General features: G+C 36.4%; 1 protein-coding gene across 1 annotated transcript in view; it reads left to right on the forward strand.

Annotated features, from left to right (window-relative positions):
• The window catches only part of Droj2 (DnaJ heat shock protein family (Hsp40) member A4-like), a 37813-nt gene extending 13089 nt beyond the window's left edge, over positions 1–24724 (forward strand). Inside the window, exons 2-8 of the mRNA XM_083128729.1 lie at positions 2510–2676; positions 3737–4031; positions 9592–9776; positions 12057–12211; positions 13901–14019; positions 21867–22032; positions 23816–24724. Coding sequence (XP_082984855.1) covers positions 2545–2676; positions 3737–4031; positions 9592–9776; positions 12057–12211; positions 13901–14019; positions 21867–22032; positions 23816–23966 — 1203 coding nt within the window. The 5' untranslated portion in view covers positions 2510–2544 and the 3' untranslated portion in view covers positions 23967–24724. The remainder of the gene's footprint in view (positions 1–2509; positions 2677–3736; positions 4032–9591; positions 9777–12056; positions 12212–13900; positions 14020–21866; positions 22033–23815) is intronic.
• The last annotated feature ends 931 nt before the right edge of the window (positions 24725–25655 follow it).

Here is a 25655-nt window from a genome sequence, read left to right on the forward strand (position 1 = left end):
AAACACGTAGGCATCTTGTAGTTTTCACTCGCTGCTGTCTCAAACACAATAATAATGCGTTGAACACAACACAAACTAGTCACAAGGGATCAATCACAAATCTAACAACACTAAACTGAATAACGTAACAACGTTGTCATTAATAAAAGTACACAATGTTATTCTAGCACAACACAACACAACGCTCTACATAATGCGCGGCCGCACTGCAAGCAGAAGACGCTCGTCGCAAGCGAAGGTGCTGCCAGTGTTTCGGTGGGGCACCGCTCTATTCACTTGGCTTACGGGAAGAAACCGAAGTGCGCACACTTCCTCTTCTATATGCTCTGACTTAAGGTTCAACGCGAAAAACATCTGCTTGTACTCTGGGATTTTTGTAAAGTTTGCCTTGAAAACCGGGAATTATACTTTGAATTTCATCAGGCTCCTAGAGTGGCCATCCTGGGATTGCGAACTTTTTTGTTGAAGCCAAAGGGACAACCCTTTCCTGTTAGCAAACACTTGAACTTATTGAATTATTATTGGATAAAAGACTGGAAAGTTCTTCTAATTCTATGAGTAATTGGATAAGTTTGAAATCTGAATGTCCAAATTTACATGAGGCAGCCTCCATGATGGAGTGATTACAGCAGCACCCTGCAACACCAAGGATCCCAGTTTCGAATCCCAGCCAGTGTTCTTTGTGAGTGTCCCTTCATCAATTGCACTATATCATCATCTTCATTGTCGGGGTTGGTCAAAAGCAACAGAATACAGGTGCCAAATGAAAATAAATCAAATCATTTATTGATAAATTGGATACGAGGTAAGAATTTGCTTTAGTGCAATTTTCTGTAAGCCTTAGTTTGACTACGCTTCCATAGTATAATGGTTAACATATTGCCTTACCATTGTAAACTTCAATTCCTGTTTAAGGTATGCACCATTGTACACTTCTCCAAAAATTCCCTGACAGCCCTTACATATTCCAAAGTCCAGAAATCACATATAACATGATGTCAGAAAATATAAATGAACATTATATTAGAGTGCCGAGAAAGCTTAAATGTGAGGAATAATATTAGAGAATATTTACAATTCTGTGGGTTCGAATTGAAAGCAGATAAATTTTTGTGAGTTTGGACACACTACAGAAGTGCTTGGTTCACCCAGAGGATATTACCATCATGGTTGAATCCAGAAGGCATATTTACAAATATTTTACAAGAGATTTCATTTACAGGGTATACACAAATGAATGGTGCGGTTATAAATGTCAATAAAAAAATTATTCTTCAACTTACGTGGTTGCAGGAAACACTATTAGAGGCGGAAACTGTCCCAGTTTTTGATATGGGAGTTAAAATTACAGTCCTTGAATGTGGGCTCGCCTGGTCACATGACACACATCAACGTGGCAATCAAAGTTGTTCTAAACATGGTGTAACATGTCCTGTACTGCATGCATTATCTGATCACGGAGTTGCTGGATGGAAGTTGGCATATGTTGTGCATAAACCCTGCCTTTAATAAACTTTCATCCAGCAACTTTGTGATCGGATAATGCATGCAGTGCAGGACATTACAGTAGACATGTTACACCGTGTGTGGAACAAGTTTCATTACCAGGTTCATGTGTGTCGTGTGACCAGGGGAGCCCACATTGAAGGATTGGAATTTTAACTCGCATATCAAAAACTGGGATATTTTCCGCCTCTGACAGTATTTGCTGCAACCACGTAAGTTGAAGAATATATATATATTTTTTTACATTTATAATCGCACCATTCATTTCTATATACCCTGTACAATAAATTCAAAATACTCTGCAATCCACACACATTAATATGACTACGTAAGTTGAACCCTCCTGACTGTTTTAGTGGCTGAATCTATGAATCCAAAAAAAAGTACATTTTTAAAGATGTGTTTATTTGTTTTCAACAAATGATAGAGAGTAGTAATAGGTGTGTGTACGGAATAAGTAATAAAATATATGTTGTGAAATACAATATGTTCTTGTTCTATCATGTACAATGATAGACTTCAGTGATTTCTTTCCTGATTTTTTGTCCACAGAAGCATCGATAACTTCATTAAAATTAACAATTTTTTTGTTCTTCCATTGTTAATTAAAAGTAAAGCCAGACAACTACAGTTTGAATATATATTTGCATGGGAGTGATATCTCTTAGATTGGGATGATTGGCTTTCGCAAGATTATTCATTGCAATAAATCATCTTAAAATAAACACTGTATTATGTTGACTGTTACACATGTTATATATTTGGGCATATATAGGATATATATTTGCATATTGATATGCTGATGTGTGCGCATTTGCAATTAATGAAGTTTGAGAATTGAAAAGAAAATGCCCTAAAAGCAGAGCACTGTTGTCAGCAGAATTCGAATCATCAAATGCATTACAGAATATGAAAGAAATGTGAATGGAATGTTGATGCCTTTTGTTACTGAATCCAAATTTCATGGAAAGGAACTAATTGGAAATTAAATGTGTCTTTTCAGTGCTGGATTGAAGTCTTCCTGGAGCATTAAAGAAAATGGTGAAAGAAACTACATACTATGATGTGTTAGGCGTAAAGCCCAGCTGCACCTCGGATGATCTCAAAAAGGCTTACAGGAAGCTCGCCTTGAAGTATCATCCGGATAAGAATCCAAATGAAGGAGAGAAGGTAAAAATCTAAAACTCTCCACTTGCAATTTTTTTTCTTGTATGTAGATATTGCTTGTACTGTAGTTTATGGTTCTTACAAGCATTTAAATATGTTTTTTGATGTAACATTTCGGAAGAACACACTCTTTCATGAATTATTGTCTCTGGGATTTCTGCATGAAATTTTCTCCATAGACGTGAAAAATTGTAACTTTTGTTAATCCATAATCGCATTGAATTTATACATATTTACAAGTACCCCGAGGCATGTGTTTCAGAATTTAGCTTTTATTTTTATCAAGAAAGGGAAAGATAGCTGCGTGAAAAATAAAACAGAATTGTCTCAGTCAGTTTACTTTGAATATTATTGCAAGATAAGATATCTTGAAGTTGATTAGTTAACTAACTCTCTATCCTTCCATCTGTCCCTATCTTGAGCAAGCAACTTTATATGTTGATTAGTTAAATTTTAGTTTGAAATTCTTATATAGTTAACAGTTTTTCTTATTAGTATATCTTGTAGCATTTTTGATGTGTTTCAAGTGTGAGTATGTGAAATGGCAAATGTAAACTTCACACCATAAATTAAATACTATAAATATGTGTGCCATTTAATTAAATTGAATTAGAATTTTAGGATATATTGGAATCACACACACCCTTGAAATAAAGAAAACATCTGCTTCTGTCTTTGAATTTTTGGAATGTTCGCCTTGAAGAGTAGGAATTGTACTTGAATTTTATCATGATTATAGAGTGGGCACCCTGTTTCAACAAACAAAAAAATCTGTTATTATTCACTTTTCTTGTAATGCATTTCTTAATTTGGTTCAGTCTCGTAGTGTTAAAACCATTTTCCTTCTCTATATTGAAATGATTATCTTCTTTCATGTCTTCATTATTTGAACATAATATTTGTCCTCTTAGGAAAGAATATTGTCCATTGTTATCTGAAAATGTTCTGAATTGACACGGATGTATTTCTCCCCTGCTCATTTTTTCTTGTGGATTGACGTTTGATTTGTTGTCCCAATTGTTAAATTAACCGAATATTCTTTTTCATGTTCGTGGTCGTGTAGTTCAAGCAGATATCACAGGCTTATGAAGTTCTCTCCAACCCGGAGAAGCGGAAGCTCTACGACCAAGGGGGCGAGCAAGCTATCAAAGAGGGAGGGATGGGAGGCAACGGCTTCTCTTCTCCCATGGACATCTTTGACATGTTCTTCGGCCGTGCGTTTGGAGGCTCTCGTACCAGGAGGGAACGCAGAGGCAAGGATGTCATTCATCAGCTGAGTGTTTCACTGGATGAGGTTTACAAGGGTGCAGTTAGGAAGTTGGCACTACAGAAAAATGTAATCTGTGATAAATGTGAAGGTAAGTTCGTCATTCTGGTTTTCAATTTGTAAGTGTTAAAGTTCACAGGTTAGAATCCTGTCCTGAGCATTGTGAATGCCCCTTCTTTAATTTTTAATTCTTATCACTTGTCGTCATCAATTAGCCAAAAGTAGCAGGAAAGTGATGCTAAAGAAACAAAGAGTACAAATTTCTCTTCTATGTACACATTGCTTGCATTGTAGAATTATTCCTCTTGTAGTCTACGGTTGTTACAAGCATAGAAACGTGTTTTTTTTTTTGTTTTTTTAAAAGATTTGTAACCATTGTTCTAACTGTATATTTAATCAAACTAAAAGTAACTGTCTGATGAAGGGAGCGTGTGTTGTTCTAAAATGTGACAACAAAAACTGTTTTTTTATGCTTGTAACAACCATATAGGCTAGAAGGAAAATAGAGATACAAGTACAGTACATTTGATAAGTGAAACACACGCACTCTTTCTTTCTCACCCTCCCTCCCTCATGCACTCTGTGATTGTGATACTGCTTCAGGGTAAAGTCAGGGAAATCAACTTAGGGAGTTTTCAGACCAAAGCAACAAGTGATATGTCTATTGGACACCAACTGTCAGAAATAAACGGAACTTTCTGTACTGAAGCTACACAACAAGCTGCATGTCACACTTGGACTTGTCTGTTTTCTGAATCCCATGCATCGTGCTGCCTCGGTCTGTTGTTCAGGCATGTGCACTGAATGCTTGTGCTCATAGACTGGCGTATGGAAACTTGTCGCTTCAGTGTGAAAGTTACTTGTTTCTTTGGTCTGAAAGCTCTCTTAGGACATGGGAAAAGTACGGACATTTTGTTAATACATTCAAGAATTCATGTTAGAGGGAATAAAAAATGCGGTTGATAATTAGAAGACGTAAGTGAGTACTAAAAAAGATTTCTGCGAAGCTTACCTGTAATTTCAGTGGCCTCTGTTACCATCCACTTGGGAAACTCAAAGCTTCACTTCCAAACCTACTACCGGACTAGCAAAGCACCTGAAGTTTAACAAGCACAGGATCCAAAAAGTTCGTTGGTCCGGGTGGGCCCAGTGTAGTCTTCCCCCTTTTTTTTTTTTTTTTTTTTAAGAAAAACTCACCAAAAAATCTGGTCAAAATGTTTTTTCCCAGAAAATGTTTTAAATTATTGCTTTAAATACTTGTGAGGTTCTACAATTATCAATTTTTTTTTGGAAAACTTGTAAATAAAAGGCTTAGGAGAACTTATAATGCTAAAAATAATGAATGTAGTACAAGCCAGTGGGTTTTTGCAGGCTATTTTCCTCAAATCACGCTAGAAATGTACTTTTAACACAAATAGAAAGATTATATATCTAAGAAACGAAAAAGAAAGTGTCAGAAATTTCTAGATAAATCGTTTGCATAATTGATGCAAAATACTTGAACAAAGCTTCTAATATTGAAATGTGGTAGCACTTTGGTTATCAGTCACTTCCTTATGTGGGGGAAACCATAGTCATAGTTTCAACTGTGATCATCAATTGATACAAGAAATTTTTGCATGTTTAAGCATTACAAGGGAGAATTGAGTACATTTTATTGAAATATTTTTTAAGGAAGTCCTCAGTAATCAATGCAACCTTTCGAACCAGAGAGACATGGCAAGATGCATGTCACTTACATGTTTCTCAGACTGTGCCGTTTTCTCAATACTGTGCATTGTGTCACTTCAGTTTGTTGTTCTCGTATGCACATCGAATGCTTCACTCCAATGAACTATATTTAGACTAGAAGAGAGCCCAACCGGAGGCCTTACAACTTGTTTGAAGCTCAAATTTGTTGATATAATAGAGTATCGATATGTACAATGTTTTAACAGTGTTTTAAGATTTAAACACAACATTCTTTTCATTTTATCAAGTTTTTTATGCAGTTATCGGCTGTAATTTGCCTTCAACATCGTGTAAAGAGACCTTGTTTTTGCCAATTACGACGTGACTGCTTTTATTTGAAAAAGCCAGCATATGGAGGCATTTTAGTCCAAAATAGATCAGTCAACATGGTAAAGTACACCGTGCATTCTTCTCAATTTCCGGGCCACAACCTGATACCGTGCCCTCGTATCAACTACACTGAGCTGCGAAAAATTCTGCTGAAAGTGGTTGACAACTATCATAATCCCAATATCATACTTGAGTTGTGAGTTTTTGTTTTTTAAGTCCACTTAATGCAGAAATATACTTACCAGGACTAGACCTATAGTTTAAAGTGGGACCCGTGCCACTATGTGCCTCCACCGGTTATCGAACCTAGAGAGGTTACCACTTCGTCATCCATATTGTTTATATTTCTCAACAATCCTACACATGTAATCAAACTATTATTATTCTGTGATTATGCTAGAATTTATCAATATATAATTTCATAGGTACATGTTAATTCATGCATAAAATCTTAAATACTGTAAAGATTTACGAGGAAAATTCTTGGGCTAAGGGTATCGACTTAAAAAAAAATACCACAACATGGTTTCATGAAGGTTAAGAACTATTTCTCTTAGTTTTTAGGTATTCGCTTCATTCAGGCTGGAAAGTATATCATATACAGTTTGAGGTCAGTGCATATTATTTCTCAGTTTTCTCATGCACAATGTGCCTCTTCCGAGTTTCAATAACTTGCACAAATTTTACAATGGGATTTAGATGTAACAATGTCTCTTGTTAACGTTTTTTTCAGGTAACTAATAAAATTATTAATGTAATTATATTGTTACTATCATGCAAACTGAGTCAAGAAACAAGTGTCACTTGCCGCATGTCACGTGCATCTTGTCTTCTCGGTGTGAAACACTCATGTCGCATGTCACGTGTCGCTTACGTGTGAATTCTCCCTTAGAGATTTTATTGGTCTGCAATATTGCAGTAAAACTTTTAAAATAATATTTCATAGCTTAGGAGAGGAGTGGTGGTAAAATCACAAATGTTATATTTATGATAACTGCCATAAATGCAAAGCTATTTAGTTTCAATTTTTATACTTGCAAGATAGCTTGAAGGATTGGTCTCACATTGTATTTGAGAAAAATTGGTCATTGTGTTTACGGACAGTAGATAACAGACCAGTTTAACATGTGTTGCAAGAACTTTACAGTATGCTCTTATTTTACTATTTAGACAAGTCTCAGCATCACTTGAGTTTTACGTTTTTAACACGTTTTTAATAAAAACTGTAATATAGTGTGTGTTTTAGGAAGAGTGGGGGTAAGTCACCAATTTTGAGACCATAATAACTGCAGGAAATTTAGAGGTTTTTAGCTGAAATTAATTACAACTAGATACACCTCGGGCATGATTCTGTTTTGCATGTCCATTTGTTCAAAGCATTTCAAGATTGTAGATAAAAATGGATTTTTCATATGCTGTGGAAGATTCCAAATTCTGATGACACTTTCAAATGCCCTAAACTACATTTTTGGAGATTAAGAATAGAAACTCTTTCAAGAATTTTAGGGCATCACTTAAGCAATAGTTTGACAAATGTTTTGAAATATAGTACATGTTTGGGACAAAATTGACCATGGGAATTTACATTTTCCAAGCAGCCAAATATTTTGGAGAATATTACTGTATACATACAGTATATTACAATAAGGTGCCAGTATGGAGCTATTTTGTGTACTGGCAGAAAAGGAAAGCAGTGGTTATAACATATTTTGTACCCCTCCCCCTGGTAGTCTGATTGTTGGATACACCAAAGTATAAGCCTCCTCAGGGAATGCAACCCTAAACTGATCACAAAGCAACAACATTAACTATTACACCCTCCAGGAATCATAGAATCAAACTGTGGGACAAATATTTTAGAAGAGAATATGTTAACAGAAATGTTAAATAACTTTTGATTCAGTCAACTATTCCCTGTCTCACTTATCTCTGGAACAAAGTCGTGCATAGTGTCAGAGAAATGGAGGAAATCGAATGGGCAGAGCAATGCAGTGCAGTGCGAACCCTGCATGCAGTGCACACTATGATTGACACAAAAGTTAGAGAGACTCATGCAATTATGCTCTTTCCGCACGAGCTGAATATCGACAGTGGTCAGGCACATCATGTTTGACTCTCACTTTTGCAAAAACTCAAACCTATCACACGCAGCAGATGAAATGGTTGCACCAACGCCACTAGCGGTAAGCAAGGAAACAACAGGAACCGGATGTCAACCCCACAGTGAAGCTTCGAGTTTCCGAAATTCATGGTGGCAGAAGCCACCGAAATTAGTAGAACATTTACAAGTAAGTTTCATGGAAATCTTTTTAGTACTCATTCAAGAAACTGGACAAGTCATGATTTTCCCTTGCCAGAATTGGAAACTGAAAACACATTCAGTAATTTCTCCGAATCGAGTTGTTTTTTGGTTATTTTTAGTGCAGAGCTTAAAGCACTTATTTTCCAATGCAGATTTCCTGACTGGTTCATACCATTGTATAATTCCAGTATAAAATATGGGCTAGTTGCTGAGCCATGCTAACTTATCACATCACATTCCTTCCCTTCACACCATCTTTATCTTTTCCTCCTCCGTCCCTTTCGCATATTTTATGAGCTTTCCTACGTAACCTATTCAGATCGCCCTCCTTATATCCATTCTTTTTTCCCACATTAGTAATCCATTCTTCCTCGCCCTTCATTTCATCTTACCGCCCAAATGAAAAAGTTAAGGAACACATTATTCTTGGTCCTTTTGAGATGCTCTGATTTACTGTGGATGTCCCCTGCTAGGGTTTTATGGTGCACCCCGGTTCTGATCTTTGTTCCGGTTTTGATAATCGTCAAATCTAGAAAATTAATTTCACCCCCTTTCATTTCTTCCTTGGTAAATTTTATCCGGTCCTCCTGTTCCCCCAACAACTCTAACATCTTGACAAGATCCACCTCTTCCCCGATAACCAAGATGTCGTCCACTTATCTCCCAAAGCATTTAATGTTTCCTATCAATTGTTCCAAGGCTGCCGTCTCAATGTAGTGCATAAAGATCCCAGAAGCAATCCCAGAAAAAGGGTTACCCATTGCTAGATCCTTCGTCTGCGTATATATTTCTTCATTAAACTTGAAATAATTGCACCCAGGACATAAATTGAACCATCTTATGTATTCCCATGCCACGACAATATCCACCCCTTTTTCCCTTAGCCACCTTATTATACAATCGGCGGCCTTGTCCACATTGCAAGAATCATTTGCATGGTTCTTGCCTACTTGCTTTTGAACAGCCACTACCATCTTTCTTGCAACTGAATGTAAAGCTCTTCCATGCCAACAAAAACAGCTAGAAACAGCCTTCCATGTTGCACACACACACACTGTTTTTAGATACACAGCATCAGGAAAAGGCAAAGTCATAATATGCAGAAGTGTGAGCTTTCGGCAATGACTGTGGCTGGTGTTTTTTTTCTTGACATGGCTCCTTTCTGTTGTCTGCTCTGTTGTCAGGTAGCTGGTAGAGTTATAGCTTTTGCCCTGTAGTAAACATTTTTTTAATAATTTTGTGACAACATAAAAATTTTTGAATGCAAATTAATGTAAATTTCCCTCAGGTCGAGGTGGGAAGAAAGGTGCTGTTGAACAATGCCCCACGTGCCATGGCACTGGAATGCAAGTCCAGATTCAGCAGCTGGGACCAGGGATGATTCAGCAGATCCAATCAATGTGTGGAGAATGTCGGGGCCAAGGTGAACGTATTAATCCTAAGGACAGATGCAAAGTTTGTCAGGGTAAAAAAGTAAGTGTTATTTTTAACCTGGTAATTGTGTTATGTAGAAATGAACATTACCTAGTAAATGTAAATGCTACAGTGACAGGGTTTGGGTTAAACTTTAACATTGCATTTTGCAAATAAACTTTCCCGTATGTCAACATCTTGCATCATTTTGATTTAAATGTAACTTGCTGATTGTCAATAATTGTAACATCGCCGCCTTGTAATCAAGAGGTCCCAGGTTCGATACCTGGCTGAGTGACATAGTTGTTTGGATCCTACTTTAAACTGTAGGTGCAGTCCCAGTTAGCTTTACTGTGGACTTAGAACACCAACTCGGTCAATCGATCAATAATTTTAATTCTATTTCCAGTACTCCTTAAATTACAGAATAGGGTTAATAAATTGTATGTTGTCATGTCATTTTGAAATAAGTCCTTAAAATAATAGTTCAAATCTGTTTCTCTACATAATTACTATTTTAGTTCGTGCTGCTATAAAGTACATTTCATAATTTGCAAATTTCTTGAGAGATATTCATGCTCAAATTATTATACAACATCTTTATAAAACATCAAAGAAGGAGAATGGAAACACTCCACTCACAGTGGAAAAATTCAAAATTTTTGCTAGCTTAGTAGCATCATCGGTGTGAGATGGTGTGCTCTCTTTCGTTGGATTTTCAAATATGGATCGTGAAGTGAAAGATGCAGCGAAATTGAAACTTAAGTAAACATAGTCATCTGGTTTATTCTATCTTAACAATGCACAGTGATATATATGAACATCATATAGATTATTATTGTTGGCTGAAACTACCAAGGTAGTTATTTTACATATTGTGTGTGTATAATTATTGTTACATTAAAATGGTATTACACAATCAAATGTGTCACTCTCGAATGCGGCAGACACGATCGAGTATGAGCGAGTGAAAGTGAAAATACACTTACGCTAAGAGGACTGTCATTCGGCAAATAGAAAAACTGACTCCAGCTCTCTGCAACTTCATCTGCTAGATTTTTTTTACTACATCACACACATTCGAAAGCATTCAGCTGGAAAGCCAGGTCCGCAAAAGACATAACAGATATGAGAGGTTTGCTCTCCTAAAGGTGAAACCACATACTGCATAGATGCGTCTTTCATTATTAGAATATAAGGTTAGGCATTATGGTTACATTTATTGAAAAGAGCACACTGCTTTTGATATGTGGGAACCTCTGTATGAGACTTGTAGCTGTTGCTGTGGTTGCTTCGAATACAATTGAAATAATGAGTTGATGCATAAGTTCGTAACATTTTTTACACCGTGGCAAGTCTTTTGCATCATAATCATTTGAGATGAATAAAAGACAAAAATTAAAGAGTATTGTATTTTCCTTCATTGTCTGTTACTGTCTATCAGTGCTGGGACAATTTTTTAATTCCATGCATGAGGAGATCTGCTGATTTGGGGTCAAAGACGTTGTCAAGCCAAGTTTGAAGAGCATTTTCATCACCAAATGAGTTTCCTTGATTGTTGGATTGAAAGCTGAAAAGTTGGAAATTTTAGGGTGCAACATCAGGGAAGAAAGAAGGGTGTGGAATAACATCCCAAACAAAGTTCTTCAATAGCAGCTTTGTCATGTTAGCAGTGTGGGCATGTATTGTTATGTTGGATCAGTATTTGATGCAGCGTTCCTGGCCTACTCGCTGATTTGTGTTGTTTTCCCTTTAAGCTTGCAGTATCCTGAACCTTACCCGTGGAATGAAAATGTTGCACGATGGTTGAAAGGTCGCATTTTCTAAATCTTGGCTCGACTGACGTGGATCATTGTTGATTAAAGAGTTTAAACGGCGTTAATACCCGATGGTCTTCTTGAACGTGAAGAATCACTCAAGTCAAAATTGCTTGCTCTCTTCGAAATGACAAAACCAATTTATTTCCCTGCTTTAAGCTTTACTGTTGGCATTCTCCTCATACAAAGCACAAAATGTTTTCAGCTGCATCCGCTGCATTTCCTCCTCTGTGAAACCCAAACAGAAGAATATGTCGGAAGTGTTCGCTTTTTCCCACGTGACACTTATTGTTCTTTAGTCCATAAACAACACTGTTTTCCTTCAAAACTGCAAAATTCAATGCATATTCACAAGCATAACAATGCCACTCTAATTGATGAATGTAAAAGCGATAAACAAACTCCTAACACCGCAGTGCTGCCATACCAAACACAAATGCTACGAACTTATGATTCAACCCAATACATTGTTACTTGTTGAATTTCCACATTTTAAATTTGTAAACTTTTTTTTTTTGTGTAGGTGGTTAGAGATAGAAAAATATTGGAAGTGCATGTGGATAAAGGAATGAGTGATGGACAAAAGATAGTGTTTGGAGGTGAGGGTGATCAAGAGCCAGGTTTGGAACCAGGGGATATCATCATTGTGTTGGATGAGAAGGAGAACGAGATATTTAAGTAAGTACACATTTAATTTAATTTTTTTGCTCAATATATGTGACAATGATACCAATACCGATACTTGTACTGATTCTCACTGATATTTGAAAATTGTGACATTTCAAAGTAGTTTAGAATAATTATAACTTTTAATGTACAAGTTTTCCATCGACCAGTATTTTGCTCTAATATTCATAATTTCACTTAATCACAAAATCCATATATGTCCGCAAAGGCCTCCCGGATGGCTTGGTGGTAACGTCGTCGCCTTGTAATCAAGGGGTCCCGAGTTCGATACCTGGTGGATGCACTTGGCACAATGGTTCAGAACCCACTTTAAACTGTAGGTCCAGTCCTGATTAGCCTTCCTGTACATGAAGTGGACTTAAAACAACTGCATGACATTTCTTTGCCAGTGGAGACAGGCTCTACAACCAATTACTAATTTGTTTTTTTCAATACCGATTACGACAACATTATTGTAAAACTTTATTTAAATATTTACAATGTGTAAAAACCCCATATCTGATATCATACACATATATAACACTTACGTTGTACTTCAGTCATGTGTTTACTTTTATGTCCAGAAACACACCATCGTAATGTTAAAAAAGTCATAACTTTCAGGCCAATTCATAATGAAAACAAGCCATGAAATCTCATAAAAACCACAGAAACAAAGTACAACATTCAGTAAGTGACAATTGAGGACACAGCTTTCAGGAATCCGTGATTAACTTTCAACTGACACTTACCAAAATCAATATCATTGGTATTGGCTGAGCCCAACTTTCATGCCCATGGTCATATATTAAGAAATATAAAAAAACAGCACATTACAGCCTGTTCACATTTCTACTATATTTCAAATGTAGATTAAGGGGTCCTGGGTTCGATACATGGTGGAGGCACATTGCACAGTAGTTCGGATTCCACTTAAATTATTTCCAGTTCCAATTAGCCTCTGTGCATAAAGTGGACTTAAAACAAAAATTTAAATGTTGGTATGAATACATTACAGCTATTAATGATTATCTTAAAAATTGTGTCAGTTTTCGTGATTATAAAACTTCATATTGGTAAGTTTGAGTTATGTTTGATTAGCTGCTTGTAGTTATTCTCTTCATTCATAAGTAATTTTGTTGTAGTTGTGTGTAACCTATGAATCTTGTTCCTAAAATTAATAACATTGTTTTTAAAACCCTTATGAAATGTAGTGCAGTGCATGAAGAGGCATGTTGCCAATTCTTGTGAAGACACCCACATAGAAAGGACAGTGATGGCTGGTGGAGAATTTGCTTTAACATTTACAGAATTGCTGGTTAATTCAGATGATGAATTAAAAAAAAGTAACAACTTAGTAGGATGTGTCCATCAGTTGGGGTGATGTAAGGGAGGTACTGTTGATAGTTTTTGAACCTTTTCGGGGGGGAAAATGGCCACTTCTGTAATGTTGCCACTGAACAACTGTTTCTTGCAGATATTAATTACTGATACGTGTAGAAGTAACTTTGTACAGAGATCTGGCACCAAGATCTCATACATTTGGTTGTACCTAATCCACTGGTTATCCAACATTGGTTCCACTTTCAGTGAGATATGAGGAGATGCCTTGCAGAGTAATACCAGCACACAATACTTTATATTACTTGCCTAAACTATCATTGCATCATCAATTACTGACATACATATTCTATATTTCAGGCGCTCGGGGAATGATCTGATTATGAGGATGAACATTGAACTGGCTGAGGCATTGTGTGGCTTTCAGAAGGTTATCAGGACCTTGGATGATCGTGATTTAGTTGTAACTGTCATTCCAGGTAAGCCAAACAAAACAATTTTAGTGTATATATTTCAGGTGAATCAATATACAGTAAAACCTCATTAATCCGGACCCTGATAAGCCAGACTTAGCTTAATCCGGACTTTTGTTAAACCGGTCAACTTATCTCCCCCCCCCATTAATCAGATTAACGAGGTTTTACTGTATTTTCATGGCTTTCCACAGGTGGAAATATGTGGAGTTTTTGTATTAACTATTAGTTTATTTTGCAGCCCTTAGCGACTTACTGAAGGAGAGATTTAAACAAATTTCACTGAATTCTTGTTCAGTGGGCTAATGTGTTAAAGTGGTAGAGTTTTGATACCACTGCTAAAGTTTTCAGGTTTGGTTCTCAGCATGGGTATACTCTGTGAGTGTCCCTTTATCAGTTTCACCTTGTCACGACTCATCTTCACCCAGGGGTGTTTACCACCTGAAGGGCGACCCTCTGGAGGACTTGTGACGGTGAGTGCAAATTGTGAGGGAGGGTGAGGGCAAACCTTGCATTTGAGATACGTAGCTAAAACTAATAAACAAAGTCTTCCATCCCCAATAGCATAGTGGTAACAGAGAGTTCGATACCCATTGGAGGCACATAGTGGTTAGGTTCTCACTTTAAACCATGGGCTCTGTCCCGATTTGTCTTTCTGTGCATAAAGTAGACTTAAAACAAATACTCAAAAGAAAATCTTCATTGGAGTACAATGAACCACGGTTATCCAGCGACCCTGTATCAGCTACATGTCAGTTGTTCAGGGTGGCGACAGACCTGGAAAACTGGGAAAAGTCAGGGAATTTGAGGTGTCAAAAAAGTCAGGGAAATGTCAGGGAATTTCGTCTTCATTGACTTTTTTTTATATTATTTATTTATTTAAAGATATCGTTATGGAACTCTGCACGGGAACAGGAAATCTCGTTCCTAAGTTTTGGCCTCAACTTTTAGACCCCTTTTATGCGCAACACAACCACGGCGTCAGAAACAGTGATGGCAGCAGGAGGAGAGAGAGAAAGGGGGAGAGATAAATTTTTCTCTCCCTGGCTTCTCGGCGGGAATTTTAAATTCGAACACACTGTGGAGGAAAATTGTTATAACTCAGGCACTATGGGAGCAATCTACTTCGGATAACTTTTGTTTTGCAGCTAAAACATCAGCGCATGTAACCGTGTACAATTCAGAACACCGGACCGAGGAAGGGGGGCTTGGGGGGATGTCCCCCGAATTTCAATGGAAAAAACAAAGAAATCTGGAGTTTGTCCCCTCTTCTCCCGCTATTTTGGAGAGAATGCGCGAACTTTAGTATTCTTTTCTAAGAATGGACATTTCTCAAGAGAATGAAACATGTTTCATGTTCTTGGGTGCCATACAAGTTGAATAATAAGCCAAAATGTGATATTTTTTTTTAATGAAAAATAGGCAATTTGCATTTTTGGAGGAAAATTGTTAGGAACAATCTACTTCGGATAAGTTTTGTTTGTCAGATAGAACATCAGAGCATGCAACCGTGTATAATTCAGAACGCCTGACCGAGGAAGAGGGGCTTGGGGGCGACCACCGAATTTCAATGAAAAAAAAAAACAACATAAAAATCTGGAGTTTGCCCCTCTTCTCCCGCTATTTTGGGAAGAAGGCGCAAACCTTAGTATTCTCTTCAAAGAATGGACGTTTCCAAAGAGAATGAAACATGTTTCATGTTTTTGGGTGCCATACAAGTTGAATAATAAGCCAAAATGCGAAACACTGTTTTTTACGAAAAATAGGTAATTTGCATATTGCTCAGAAAATTGTTATAACTCTGGCACTATGGGAGCAATCTACTTCGGATAAGTTTTGTTGTGGAGCTAAAGCATCATAGCATGCAACCGTGTACAATTTAGAACGGGGAAGGGGGATTTGGGGGGGTGACCACCGAATTTCAATGAGAAAAAACATAAAAATCTGGAGTTTGTCCCCTCTTCTCCCGCTATTTTGGGGAGAAGTCACAAACCTTAGTATTCTCTTCAAAGAATGGACGTTTCCAAAGAGATTGAAACACATTTCATGTTCCTGGGTGCCATAAAAGTTGAATAATGAGCCAAAATGTGAAACTCTGTTCGGAGGTGGGGGGAGGGAGGGAGGTTGGTCATAAGTATGAATTTCCCAGGCTTGCTCCAGACCTGTATCAGAGTTTCCACCCAAACAGAGTATGAAAGTCCAAAAAGCACATTCATTTCGTAATCAGCACCATGATACCGTATGGTATCATCGGGCGAGTACGACCTTACTCTGATGATGCCATATGGTATCATCGGGGGAGTAAAGGTTAAGCCTCTAAATATTACGTGGAAAATGCATTGAATTATCATTTTTTCTTGTCCGTATGGAAGTAGTAAGGGGACAGAACTGTCAACAGATGGAGGGGATGGGAGTGGGTGGCGCCGTCCGATAGTTGTCGGACGTCGTAGTAAGTCATTTTGTTGGAGAAACCGAAGGAACATGGAAACAAATAGGTTCCATTGATACATAACGATTTTTGTCGAATATCGCCACTTGACAAAGTATCTCACTACAACATGCGACAGAAATTGCATGGACTGCAACATCCAAAAAAAAATCGCATGCATAAACAAGAAGAGCTTTAGACTGTAAACGTGCTGCTGGAATTTTATTACTCTTCTGACTCACTTCGCCTTATTTAATGTAGCAGTGCTTACAAAGGTTTTCTTTTATCATCCTGACGTATTACTGGTTTCGCACAAGTTAACATACGTTTACAATGGCATTGCACTATTCTTAGATATCAAGAAGAATCCCACCAAATGGGATATATATTGAATATTATCCTGAAAAAGTGAAATCTGTATTGATGAACGTTATAAAAATTGGCAAGTGCATGCTCCCAACCTCAAATTTACTGCAACACTAGTATTGCAATGAAATTAACGCCACTCTCTGTCCTGTCTCTTTAAACTCGTGAAAGATGGTGACTAATCTCTCACTGATAAGGTTAATGTCCAATATTATGAAATAAAATTCTAATAATAAATACGTAAATATTTTAATATCATATTTACTCGAATCATTCAATCATAAAAGCAAATAACTTTTTTCAAGAATTGACTTTCCTCTGCCAGCCCTGCTAAATTTTCACTTTCAATCTACTGATTTATACGAGGGGTGGCCAGAAAGTAATTTCCAATTAGTATAATAGTTTCGCAAACGCCAAAACCGTGAAAAATGGTAATTGCTGCGAAGTTATGTTTAAATGTGCAGTGATGTCTGGACACATTTTTCGCCCTTTCAAAATATCGAAATAATGCGAATTTGGCATAAAATGCGAATTTTTGGCGTTTTTAGCGATTTTTATAAAAGAAATGTCCTAAAACATCAAAAAATTCCATGAAATCCATTCTTGTCTTTTATAGGCCATGTTTGTACACATAGAACATGCAAGTTTTCCAACATTTTACTCAAGAGTGAACTATAGAGTTATACGTACATGGAATAATTCCGACAGTCACATTAAATCATGTATTTCCCACAATTTTTTCGACTTCTATCAAAACCATTTGCATCACAGAGCAAAGTGGCAGGGTTCTAACAGGAGATCGAGTGCGTATCTACCGTCACTCGGGAGCCACATCTTCGTATTTGTCGCACGAGATATGTTTTGAATTACCAAGCTAAGTGTGCACCATCGGCATTTGTCGAGCAAGTAATAATGGAGCTCAGTCGTTAGGGTGTCTGACTACTATGCGAGAGACCCGGGGTCGATCCCCTGCAGGGGATAACCGGGATGTTTTCCACCTATTCAAACTGCTCCGGCGCTCACCCAGCATCATATGAAGCTGGTACCTTGAGAAAGACTTTGAGGGATAAAGGTAGCCATGAGCGTGGTGCTGATCACATCACCTCCACCTTCGGCCATGATCAAGAAAGTGTGGGACCCTAACTCCACATCCCTACTATACACCTTCATAGAAAAGTGCAGGGGAGCTATTTACTTTTACTTCCTCAAAAATCTGTTCCAACATATCAAACTGTCACGAAAATACGTAGACCATGTGACCTACAATTTAAAATAATAGTTTAAAAGCACAATGGAGTATTAAGTTTCGGTATATCTGGCAGATAAATGTTCTAAAACAAAAACGCGAATTTTGGGAAACGTAACACTAACAAGTCAAAAAAATATAATGCCAAATTTTGGTGCCATAATATATCGGTATCTGTCACGTGAGATTGATTGATTTTAATTTTTTGGGTGCATCGCCACTTATGGTCATTATGCACCCTTCAGTATATACGGGGAAAATTCCATTATCTAAAATTCTTACCTTAAAATTAAAAAAGGGGTATGGAAAATAACTTTTCCAAAATAACTTTTTAAGATATCAAACTCTCACGAAGAGGCGTAAGCCATGTGACTTACAATTTGAAACAGTAGTTTTAAAACACCATGAAGGAATGAAAATGTGAATTTTGGGAAAAATAACACAGTATAGTAAAAAATTTTAAAAAATAAGAAAATACACCAATTTGAAAAAAAAAAATCTCACCTGAAGTGATGCAAAGGGCCCGTGTGTACTCAGCTGTATGGGGTTGTGCACATTCGATTGGCCTTCCGTGAATTGTCTGCACCATCGTCTGACCATACTATCACTCATGACGTCCGGTCTGCACACCTCACACGATTGCTGGTGGCTCTGTGCCAAATTCTGAGCATGCAATGTAGGCTACATCGCAGTCGGTGGGAGACTTTATGAGAGCTGCAATCTTTAACCTAGAACTGTCCTAAAAGGGCTGCATTGCAACTGTACCAGATTACAGCTACATGCCACTTCTTGCTGCCTGCATTTGTGTGTGTCGCTCTCCGACCACTATTGCTGTGTATAGGCACCATTGGAGCTTTTTTCAGGATGCCCCTCGTATATGAACTTTCAGAAGGTTTTATTATTAGTGTTTTCCTGTTTTAATGTGTGGTTAGCTAAGTCAGGTACCTATACAATGCAATTCTATAAATTCCTTGCGTTAAATTTCTAATACCTACATACCCTTTTCGTCAGCATTAATGGTATAACTGCATGTTGTCAGTTTCACAGTACTTCACTTGGATATACTGTACTGAAGCAGAAATCCCATTGATAATGTAAGGAAATATGACACTTTATTTTGTTCGATTCAATTGTTTCACTTATATGCAAGAGTTAAGTTGTTTGCTTTACAGAGAAAAGAGAAGCTTTATGCATTGACAAATGAGTCCGCACTCATGGTTGTTGCAAGCAGAGGGTTCCAAACCTCAGTGAAAATATCAACGTATAATACCGAGAATGTATAAGGAGACTGATAAATTACAAATTGTATTTCTTAATCAATCTCTCTTCACTCTTATCTAATTTAGTCATATTTTTAAAAATAATCAAGTATTTTATTTTAAACTTACTGCGTGTGACAAAATTCCGTAATCCTTCCGTAGCTTGTGAATTGTAATAATTTTCCAAATTCACCATTTTGCAGTTTGAATTCAAATCATAGAGAATAGAGAAATTAAGTCAATTTCATAGAAGATAATATTGGTACTTAACAAAACCATACGTGGATCTGTATGAGTTTATTATTTCGATTTGCAAAAACATCGATTTAGTTGAGTTTGTAATTGTCAGGGAAAAGGTAAATTTTGTCCTGGAAAACCTGGAAAAGTCAGGGAATTTCATTTCTGCGTGTTTGTAGCCACCCTGGTTGTTGCCCTTGGAACAACCTTCCTGTTGTCAAGAGCCACAGGCATCACAGATGGACACATTGGGTATGGAATTTTACATTTATTTATCTTGGAATGTCCAAACACCTCACAGAGGTGTTCACCATTCTGAGGGTGACCTTACTCTCAACCTCTGGAAAACTTGTAAGAGTGAATGCAAGGTTGGGTTCTGAGAATGAAGGAAGTTGATTGAAAATGAACATATCTGTGTACACCATGATTAGCCAAAAGTGGAAGAATAGAGAATGAAAAATTACAGATATAAATAATTCAACTGAACTAGGTGTATGAAGTAACTCACACAAAGTCAGTTGTGGAATGTCAGATAATTGTGGCAATTTATCGGGGTTCCCGCTGACCTGCAAAAGTCAATTTGCAAATGACGAGGTCATGGAAAAATCAGGGAATGTTGTAATCATATTTTTAAAACCAGAAAAATGAAATATGTGTTGTTGCATTCCAGGATGAGAGATTTTGAAACATTTCACTTTTTTTTTTTGCCAACAGCTTCTTGTTTGGAGTGTTGTTCTAATGCTTTAATTTTGTTAATTTATTTTCACCAATGTTGATTAAGCTTCATTTGAATTGTAATGTGAAGTTGAAGACTTTTGAAGAGTTATTTATTACTATACGAAACCATTATGGAGTTGTCTGGAAAGTTATTTTAAAGTACCTGTAAAAAATAGAGAATTTAGTTGACACAGTGAGTGGGAACCTTGTCTATGCTCTGCCCACGTGTCTCTCAATGTTTGTGTCAGTGTATTTCTATCTTATTTAGCACAAAGATTGCAAAACTCTCTTAAGCCATTTTCCAGATTTGCACCTAGTGCAACTTCATTTTTTTAAAAAATATAATTTCTTGGTTCATATAAACGTAAAAAATATTCTCATTATCTTCCATTCACAAGATCTTTTAATGAATGGGCATGACAGGTTTATAAGGGTATTATAAGGGTATCTTTTCAGCATTGCATTAGCAGGCTGCTCTAAAATTTGACTTTTATTGGTATGCATCATGTGAGTAATCGTTCATATCAAGGTTTATTCATGTTTGGGGAATAAAAGACATGGTTGATAGAAATTAGACCTAAGCTAGTTACTAACTTTTTCGGCGAACTTACTTGTAGAGGTTCCATCAATGAACATATACAACAGCACTTATCTGGTCGAAAGAAAATCCTTACCAACTACCAGACTACCAATGCCCCTAAAGTTCAACAAACACAATATCAAAAAAGTTAGATGTACATCGCACACGCTGATTGACACCAAAATCAAAGAGACTCGTACAATTATGCAATTTGCACATGATCTGAACATCGACAGTGGTCAGGCACATCACATTTGGCTCCCGCTTCTGCAATAACTTAAACCCAGCACGCACAGCAAGTTGGCTACACTAGCGCTCCTAGTGGCACACATGGAATTAGTGGCACACATGGAAACAACAGAAACCCAGCAGTGAAGGAACAAATTTCCGTGTGGGTGATGGCAGAGGCTCTTGAAATTAATAGAACTTCTACAAGTAATTACTTACGTGAAATTTAAAAGATTTCGTAATTCCGCGTTGCACAATTTAATGGTTCAATCCTATTAATTTCGAAATTAATAGGATTGAACCATTAAATTGTGCAACGCGGAATTACGAAATCTTTTAAATTTCACGTAAGTAATTTTAAACCGCGTTTACCGCAACCACCATGAATTCTACAAGTAAGTTCCGCGGAAAAAGTTTGTAACTTGCTTACATCTAATGATCAACGTTTAGTTGTGCGTGAGTCAAGAGGATGATTCTGTGTGATTGGATGTTTATTTTTGCTTCTTGAAACTGACTGGGCTACAGCTTGGTGATAGCACTGACAATGGTGGAGGTGTAATCAGCATGAAGACACGGTGCTACAAAAGTTTCCCTGAAGATCTCTACAAGAACCTGCCGTGAAACGTAACGAGCCATTCAGAAGCCACCGAAATATCCACCGGTAGTTTGGCGATCCCCAATTTACCATAGAGAGAGTAGTAATATTTGTAACATTATTTAATACCTACCAGAAATAAATGCTAATATGTAGTAAATTTAGTCACTAAATTCTTACTTAAAAATTGCTTGCAGGTGAAGTTACAAAGCATGGTGATGTGAAATGTGTCCTTGGCGAAGGAATGCCTCAGTATAAAAATCCATTTGAGAAGGGACGACTCATAATCCAATTCTTAGTTAACTTCCCACCTAGTCTTCCTCCAGAAATTGTTCCACAGTTAGAGAACTGCCTACCAGCAAGGTAAGTCACATAGTATTTAATTGTTGCAAACTGTTTGGTATTTTGTGCAGTCTGCCAATACTACAGAAAATGTGACACATTGGTTTATATGAATCACACTGAGTATCTACTTATTTCTCAACTTTCAAGCACTTAGCAATTTTATATGAATGTAAAGTCCAGCGCGACAAAAGAGGTAGAAAATCATATAAGAAAATACAATGCAGATACTGTTTTAGTATCTGAAAGTGTTATTCAACAGCAATCCTGGTCTAAGTTTCTGGACTTAGATTATCGCACAAAGTCTACAACATTTGCAATTTACATTTACTTTTAACCATTACTGGAAAATAATCGATTTTGCAATGAAATTACATTTTTGATATTAATATTATGATTATCTTATGTGGAGTTATAAATATTTTAAATCAAAATGCTAGTGAATTCATTTGGCATAGTTGAAATGGTGAACTTTCATACTGGTATAAATGTTTATTAACATTCTGCACAACATTAAATTGCTACAATGTGTAATTATCGGAATTGATAAGAGTTTCAAAATGAACAGCACTATTGAAATAGGTAATTTTAGGCACAATATAATATAATTTATATATAACTATTGTAGTATCCTTGAAACATATTTCTGTATTGAAAGACTACAAATCTGATCACAGGAACAGAACACACATTTTGTACAATATCCAGGCTCTACTTTATCAATAGAGTATCCTTATCCCTATTTCAAGGAAGTCCATTGGTTGCATGTCAAACCAACTCTATGTAGCTTGAGGAACATTGTTCCTCCTGTCCCTTGGTTCAGTTTCATCCAATTGTAATATTCTGATAGTCACAATTTACTTAGGGATGTAAAAAATTAGGGATGAAACCAATTAGTTGATACTCGTTAATCATTATCAACGGATATAGGCATATCCATAAAATTACTGATAATTTTGTCAATCCAATATATCTATAAATATCTTCTAATTTAGTGCAATATTCTGCAATTTTGTCATTTTTAAGGATGTAAGCTAATATACATGCCCTAGTTTTTTTTCTTTTCTTTTAATAAATGTCTAGATACTTATTATTTTGCATTGGGGTCTACCAGTCATGAAAGTCAAGAAAAAGTAATCAATAAATTATCCTTGTGGGCTGTCACAATGACTGATTGATTTAGTATATTTTACTTCACTTTTCTGCCCCTTTGGGTAATCACAAAGATGACGATGAATGGTGGTAAGATAAGACGGATGAAGGGAAAACCACAAATATATAGGGACAACCAACACAAGCCCACATAAGATTATACTGGCTGTGAGTCCACATACCAGATCCTCACTAGTCTGCTAAATGCAGTGCAGGGTGCATTAATACAAGTTACAATTCTCTTGTTAAATACAGCTTCAGTTTTCATCTTAACTTACCTTTTGGTGGGGTTTTTTCATGAAATAAATATTTATTTTCTGAATTGCTAATTTCCAACTTTACCTAAGTAGGAGTCGAATAAATAAGGGTTAAGAAAAACTAAAAAAGAAAAAAAAAGTCAAGAAAATGTCAAGAATTTGTATTTGTTATTTTGTAGACACCTTGATTAAGAAAGCCAATGGTCAATGGACCATTCAGGGTCTTCAAGGACTATTTCTATATATTGGATCCGTAGTATATCAGTTATTGGTTTTGATAAATTTTATATCAGAACTTTATTGGTATGGGCGAAAATTTCATATCTGTCCATCCCTAGTTGATTTTTGGAATAACATGGAATGCTTGGTTAATATTCATTCGTCTGATTTTCCAGGCCTGAAGTGATCATTCCAGATAGTGCCGAGGAGTGCACGCTAGTTGATTTGGACCCAGAGCAGGAAGCTAGAAGACGCGAATACAAGAATGCATACGAGGAAGATGATGGTGGCCATGGTCCCAGCCGAGTACAATGCCAGACACACTAGACAATCAATATCAAATGGAACTACCAGTGTAACTCACAGCATGGATAATAACGTACGATAAGTTGCAAGAACAGATATAAAATTCTGCACTTAGTGCTGTCTTTTCTAACTGTGGTATACATAGATATTTATTGCTTAATGCAAACTGAATTGTTTTTGTTGCAATTACTAAAGCTGCACTCTCATAGAAAAGTTCGGCTATGTTTTAAAACCACGTTTATTGCAATTTACTATTTTGTGACATAATACATACGTAAAAACTGTAACCAATATATGCAATGGGATAGGAACAAAAAAAATATATATCTATATGAATTTACATTTCGAGTTGGATAATGTGGTAACTATTTATTTGTAGCTTTGGTAGTTTAAATGGTTAAAAGAAATTGTCATTTTTTTTAAGTGTAGAGGTAAGAATTCAGTCTTGCTTTGTGCTCCATTACATAACCAAAGTTAACTACTAGTATAGCTGGAAGATTGTGCTGACATCTTGTGTTAAACAGTAGCCATTGTGGTGTTGACTGCTTCACACTTGCAGGTGTGTCTGCAGATAACTTGGTCTTATACTATTTGAAGAAATTCTGGTGTGTGAAATTTGATTTTCATCAAGTGGAAACATGTGGATATGAAGTGTGTTTAGATATATTATTTTGAACTTAATTCATGAAACTTGTTCATTTTTCTGTAAAATCAGTCATGTCAATAATAAAACTTTTTCTGTAAAATCAGTCATGTCAATAATAAAACATCATACTCAATCTTGTTTGTTGAATTTTTAGTAAAGGTGAATGTTTTCTGTGCCCTTAATCTTTTCCGTATGGGACTTAGACTGTATTAAGTTTTCCCTAAGAGATGTTTTTTTTTCTGTTTTTAAAAAAATTCTAGAAAATATGTTAGTCAGTGTGTTATTTAGCATTTTTTTCTAAAATCTAAATTTCCTCTTTACAGAGATATATATGATGAAAAGATTCTCTCGGGCTATCGAACAGGTGAGTTGTGGAAAAGTTTCCAAGCTTTCAAGAGCTAAGGTCACTCCCATCTTCAGGAAGCTTTCCAAGAGCTAACGTCACTCTCACCTTCACTCTCGAAAGCTTGGAATCTTTTCCACAACTCACCTGGTCAATAGCCCGAGAGAATCTTTTCATCATTCGTCACCAGGAAAGCTTAAAGACTTACTTGGAGATATATATATATATATATATGTTTAGAGGCATGCATATTTTGTTTTTGAAACACGAAATGTGAAATAACTCATTGTGATGTTCATTTTTCATGATTTTGAAAGCTGTGAGGTGAATTTTCTTACCATGTTTTGTCACAAAATGATGCAAAATGAACTGCAAAATGCGAAATAAACTCTTAAATAAAATATTTAAGGTTTATTTATGGACACGATACCTTCCGATGTCTGAATTATACCGGGAGTTATGCAAATCATGGAAAATTGATTAATTCTGCTGTAAATATTTGAAAAGCAAAAATGGACTCCTTCACACAGGAATAAACTTAATATTCTGATAACTATATAAATGTCCTATTAAAAGAGAAATGTTAATTTTGTGTAATAAGTGTATTGAAATCAGAAGAGGAAAACAAGCAACTGTGTATTGCATTAATTCATGATGTCTAATTTCCCTGTTTCTTGCACATTTTTGCATATTTCTCACTTTGCCTCCCTTTCCTGCAATT

The sequence above is a fragment of the Lepisma saccharinum genome, chromosome 1, assembly GCF_977018435.1.
Source record: "Lepisma saccharinum chromosome 1, izLepSacc3.1, whole genome shotgun sequence".
NCBI classification, from domain to species: domain Eukaryota; kingdom Metazoa; phylum Arthropoda; class Insecta; order Zygentoma; family Lepismatidae; genus Lepisma; species Lepisma saccharinum.